This window comes from Vitis riparia, chromosome 9 (assembly GCF_004353265.1).
Source record: "Vitis riparia cultivar Riparia Gloire de Montpellier isolate 1030 chromosome 9, EGFV_Vit.rip_1.0, whole genome shotgun sequence".
Lineage (NCBI taxonomy): Eukaryota > Viridiplantae > Streptophyta > Magnoliopsida > Vitales > Vitaceae > Vitis > Vitis riparia.
In genome coordinates this window covers 17,246,682-17,252,684 of record NC_048439.1, presented here as the reverse complement: position 1 = coordinate 17,252,684, position 6,003 = coordinate 17,246,682, and the positions used below count along the sequence as shown (strand labels likewise).

Sequence of the window (6,003 nt, the reverse complement as noted above, 5' to 3'; positions counted from 1 at the left end):
TACTTTGTTTTTAAACTATTCTATCAAAATTTTATTCTAGATTGTCATATTTATCTTAAGGCATTTCTTGTTCCTATAAAATTTAAATAATTATAATTTACTATTCATTTATTTTGAAAATCTTGTAATTAATAAATAAAAAACCACGTTAGATTGAAATCCAAAAATTTACTTTCTTTATATCTCCAAAAAGAATTTATATTCCTATTTTGACAATTTACGTTTGTTAAGAATCTTTATCATCAAATAATTTCATCATCTCTTGCACATTTTCAATTTCTATTTTCTCTCCATAATTCATCTATTATGCCAAATTATTGTAATTTATATATTGAGATATGACATTTCATGGTTGAGACAAGTAATTGAAACCATAAAATTGAACATTAAGTGAATATAATATGACATTTCATGTTCTTAAATACTGTTATTGAAATTTAAAAAAATTAAGATAGTAAAATTTTTCTATTATTCATGTTTTTTAAAACAATTTTTAAGTATCATTACTTTTTTATGGCAAAGTTTTACTATTTATATTAGAGTTTCTATGAATTTCTATCTTTAGAAATAAAACATTAGAAGTTCCAAACACAACCTTAGAGAATTGACTAAAATCCAAATCAAGAAGTTAATATTGACCTCTATTCTAAAGGGGAAGCAATTGTTGCCATATGAGTTTTTACTTTGATATATTGTCTCTTTTAAACTTAATTAATGAGATTAGAACTTTATTGATAAAATTAAAGTCTCTAAAATATTTAGATTTGAGTGATAATTTGATTTAAGGACATCCTCACTCCTCAATTAATTTAGATATTTCATTTCATTGCACATCCTTTGTATATTTTAGTTAGACTATAAACCATGTTGCTTCGTCATTTTACTAATTTTAGTTTATTACAAGTTTCTCGCTTTTTATTTAATTTTGCTAGTTTCTTGTAGTGTTGTTGTTTCAAGATATTAAACTAGGTTGAATTCCTAGTTTTCTCTAACTTTATTTTCATCGCTAAAATAAAAATTTATCTTTTGATAACTTGATTTCTTAATCCTTTGGTTTATATTTTGATTTTCTATCTTCTCTCATTGAACTATCACTTTGTTCAAAAAATTTTAGTTTATTTTTAAAGGAACAATTAATATCAATGATTAAATCCTACTATTCTTATAACATTGAAATAAATTATTTTATTTTATGGTTATCAGAAAAGATAAAAAAAAGTACCAATTTATGAATAATAATAATTTTTCTACTTTTTCTTTAAATTAATTGTTCATGAATTAATTTATTTTGTTATTTACTATTTTATTATTTGTTTATTACATAATTTTAATTAATACATATTTTTTAATCTTGCTCATTACAGGTCCAATTCCAAGCTCCTTTGGAAACTTTTGCAACTTAAAATATCTGAATTTGGGTGTGAATTGATTGAATGGAAGTTTACCTGAGATTATCAAGGGAATTGAAACCTGCAGTTCTAAAAGTCCTTTACTTAATTTGACGGAGTTATACTTGAATGGCAATCAATTGATGGGAAATTGCCAAATTGGTTGGGTGAGCTTAAAAATCTTAGGGGACTCCGGTTTATCCAACAACAGACTTGAAGGTCCATCCCTGCTTCTTTATGGACATTGCGACACTTGGAGTCCCTGTCTCTTAGAATGAATGAGCTGAATGGAAGTCTCCTAGATAGTATTGGACAGCTTTCAAAATTGCAAGTATTGGATGTTGGTTCCAATCAATTGAGTGGAAGTCTCCCAGATAGTATTGGGCAACTTTCTCGATTGCAACAATTGGATGTTCTTACAATGATTTGAGTGGAAGTCTCCCAGATAGTATTGGACAGCTTTCAGAATTGCAAGTATTGGATGTTGGTTCCAATCAATTGAGTGGAAGTGTCTCTGAACAACATTTTTGGAAGCTAAGTAAGTTGGAGTATCTACACATGGACTCCAATTCTTTTCGTTTGAATGTTAGTCCCAATTGGGTTCCCCCTTTCCAGGTGAAAATTCTTTATATGGGTTCATGCCACTTGGGTCCTTCATTTCCGGTTTGGCTTCAATCTCAGAAGAACCTCAAGAATCTTGATTTCTCAAATGCTAGCATTTCAAGTCGTATTCCAAATTGGTTTTGGAATATTTCTTTTAATCTGCAGTACTTAAGTCTTTCTCACAATCAATTACAAGGTCAGTTACCAAATTCATTGAATTTTCTTCTCCTTTCTCGCACAGATCGATTTCAGTTCCAACCTCTTTGAAGGACCTATTCTTTTTTTCAATCAAAGGGGTGGAATTTCTAGATCTCTCCCATATAAATTTCTGGCCCTATCCCACTTAGCAGAGGTGAATCCTGTTAGACTTGAGATACCTTCTTCTTTCTCATAATCAAATAACAGGCCATCCCATCAAACATAAGTGAATCCACGCCCAATTGTTTTTTCCTTTCTCTTTCGAGTAATCAAATAACAGGGACCATCCCAGATTCCATAGGACACATACCTCTCTTGAAGTCATTGATTTTTCAAGGAATAATTTGATTGGAAGCATTCCTTCTACCATAAATAATTGCTCTCGCCTAATTGTTTTAGACCTTGGAATAACAATTTGTCTGGGATGATACCAAAGTCATTAGGTCGGTTACAATTACTCAATCACTACACTTGAACGACAACAAGCTTTCAGGAGAGCTTCCCTCATCTTTCCAAATTTATCAAGTTTGGAACTCCTTGATCTCAGTTAACGAATTATCGGGTAAGGTTCCATCATGGATTGGAACTGCTTTCATAAATCTTGTAATACTCAACTGAGGTTGAATGCATTTTTTGGAAGACTTCCCGACCGACTTTCAAATTTAAGCTCCCTACATGTCTTAGACCTTGCACAGAACAATTTGACTGGTAAAATTCCAGTCACTTTGGTGGAGCTTAAAGCCATGGCTCAGGAGCATAACATGGATATGTATTCTTTGCATCACAATGGGACTGTCTCTCGGTATGATGAAAGATTGATTGTGATTACAAAAGGCCAAAGTCTTGAATACACCAGGACTCTTTCTCTTGTTGTTAGCATCGATCTATCCGACAATAATTTAAGTGGAGAGTTTCCCGAGGGAATAACAAAATTATTTGGTTTGGTGTTTCTAAACTTGTCCATGAATCACATCATTGGTCAAATTCCTGGAAGCATTTCAATGTTGTGTCAATTGTCCTCTCTTGATCTATCAAGCAATAAGCTTTCTGGCACCATTCCTTCAAGCATGCCCTCGTTGACATTCTTGAGTTATTTGAATCTATCAGATAATAATTTCTCTGGTAAGATCCCCTTTACAGGGCAAATGACAACTTTCACAGAGTTGGCCTTTGCTGGAAACCCGAATCTTTGTGGAACTCCACTAGTCACAAAATGTCAAGATGAAGATCTAGATAACAGACAAAGTGCTCTTGAGGACAAAATTGATGGTAGCTATGTTGATCAGTGGTTTTACTTGAGCATTGGTTTGGGATTTGCGGTGGGTATTTTAGTTCCATATTTTGTTTTAGCAATAAGAAGATCTTGGTGTGATGCCTATTTTGATTTTGTGGACAAAATTGTCAAATGGCTACTGATCAGAAGAAGAGTGACCGATGCCAAAAATCATGCTCGAAGGCAATAAATTTTGTTTGTAGATCTTCATATGCTTTATGATTTACTATAAGCTTTGGAAGTGAATTCCATCACTATTGTAATAGAAGAAATGGCTTTCCTTTTAATTTATTCAATGATAATTACTTTATGTTATTATATCTTCATATTAGTTTCAGGTATGCTACTAATTTATACTCTAATTTTTAATTTATTATATTGATTTATTATAAAAAAAAAAAAAAAAAAAGGGTTCTTGTTAAGATAAATTGTGATTTTCAAAGGTTATAACCTTTTTAACTGCTACTGAAAAAGAAAAGAACAAATATCTTTTCCCATTGTAAGTAAATTAATAATAGCCCCCTAAAAAATTTTGATTAAAATTATTAGAAGAAAATTCTAATTTTAAATTTTCAGACTACCAAATGACAATCAAACAAGAGAGAGAAAGAGAGGGATCATGGCTCCTACGCTTCGACCTAGAGATTGTGTCTCTAACCTATGGCATGGATTTGCTTATGTAAACTAGGTTGGCAAAATTACAATTTTTTCACTAATGAATGAGTCATAGCCTAACTCCATATTATGCACCATTATTTTTCTATTTCATAATTTAAATCATAATGTAGAAAATGATCAATAACTCAAATGCACAATTGGGACCCATAGAATAAACTAGGTCCATAAGATTTTCCAAAAACTTTACAATTAATCTTCATTAAACTAATGAAGATTTATGACATTTCAGTACTCTATGAAAATTAAATTAAAGCAACTCATCAATGCTTTACCCAAGCCTACTATATCATTATATATTGTTTCTCAAGAATTATTATTTGTAATTTAAATACTATGTAGTCATCTACCTTTTGTGTTACATTTTTATTCCTTGAATTACAAACCCACCCCTTCCCATGATCATTTATATGTCCTCATGCACAAGGATGAATATTAAATTCAAACTTGGTGGAATTACCACAATGATAGATTTATATGATCATTGTATCTATTATTAAAGATATGTATTACTACCTATTAAATTATTGATTGCTTAAAGTTAAAAATTATGCTATCACTTTAAGATGTTGCTCATACATACACCCAAAGAAATTAATAATTTAATCATTAATGCAATATGTTCTCCAGATTAAATACAGGTGGTGTTTGATAAAACTTAAAATTAAGTGTTGAAAAACTGTAGTGCTGAAAATTAAGAGTTGCATATTCTAAGTCTTGAATTAATCAAAGAAAAAGTTTTTGGTATAATCTTAGGTGGTGTTTGTTTTTTTTACTTAATTCTAAATTCATTTTGCCAAGAATGATATTAAATAAAAGATGAAAACAATGATACAAAACAAATGAACCGCAAAAACTTAAATTATTTGACAATAACATTAAAAAAATATTAGTTCTATGTAGTTTACAAACACATCCGGTCTTTTTTTTTTCAATAGATATTTTCTTGTTGCTTTTTTTTTTTCTTTTAGCTTTTATCTTTTTCTAATTTGAAAAATCATTTAAATATTTTTATCTATTTTTTATATTTTACTAAAAGTTTGTGAAATTGGTCATTTTTAGACAAACATTTGAACTATAATTTTTAATTAAAAATGAATATTAATATTTGAAAATTTTTTACTATGAATTATAATGTTTTAAAAATTCACAAATTTTTTTTTACCTACTTTAAAATAAATATTAAATTATAAAAAATAAATGAATAATATTTGTTTATGATAAATTTAGTGGGATTTCAATTAATCTTTAACGAAAGGTATTTTAATCCCCTTTATTTTTTTAAAAAAAAATTGAAAATAAAAATCTTGTTGAAATAAGTTGTTTTGAAAAATTTTTTTTTTTTATTTTTTAATTCAATTATATAATACAAACTAATTTTAATTAAAGTCTTATAATTACAAATAATAATAATTTTAATAAAATATGAATAATAATTACAGTAAAATCATAAATTCTATTTTATAAATATTAAAAAATGTAGATATTAGTATCCTTATAAAAGTATAGTTAATTTATTTTATTATAAATTAATAACTGTTAATAGTATTCTATTTTAAATGAATTCTAAAATACCTAAAGTTTATTTTTTAAGATATAAATAAGTTAGTTTTTTCACTACATGCAAACATTTAGTACTCAATCACCAACAAAACATTTTAAATTATTTTATTAATCATTTTTTTGAATTCTAATTCTTGAAAATTAGGAGATTCATTAAATAATTTAAAACACTGATTATTTCTCACTTAATTTTAAATTTATTTACCTAATAAGAAAATTGAGAAAATATAGTCACCGTCTTCGAAAATTTAATTATAGTCTGCATCTGAGTACCGAGGCGACGGTGGTGTGGTGGTGGTGGTG

General features: G+C 28.3%; 1 protein-coding gene across 1 annotated transcript; it reads left to right on the top strand.

The window, feature by feature from the left end:
• The first annotated feature begins 2,932 nt into the window (after window positions 1–2,932).
• Window positions 2,933–3,652, top strand: LOC117921865 (putative receptor like protein 25). The gene has a single exon (XM_034839817.1). The coding sequence runs from the start codon at window positions 2,933–2,935 to the stop codon at window positions 3,650–3,652; it is 720 nt and encodes a 239-aa protein (XP_034695708.1).
• The last annotated feature ends 2,351 nt before the right edge of the window (window positions 3,653–6,003 follow it).

Bases quoted from the DNA above. Each gene is read 5' to 3' on its own strand.
- LOC117921865 (XM_034839817.1), top strand. From the start codon at position 2,933: ATGGCTCAGGAGCATAACATGGATATGTATTCTTTGCATCACAATGGG.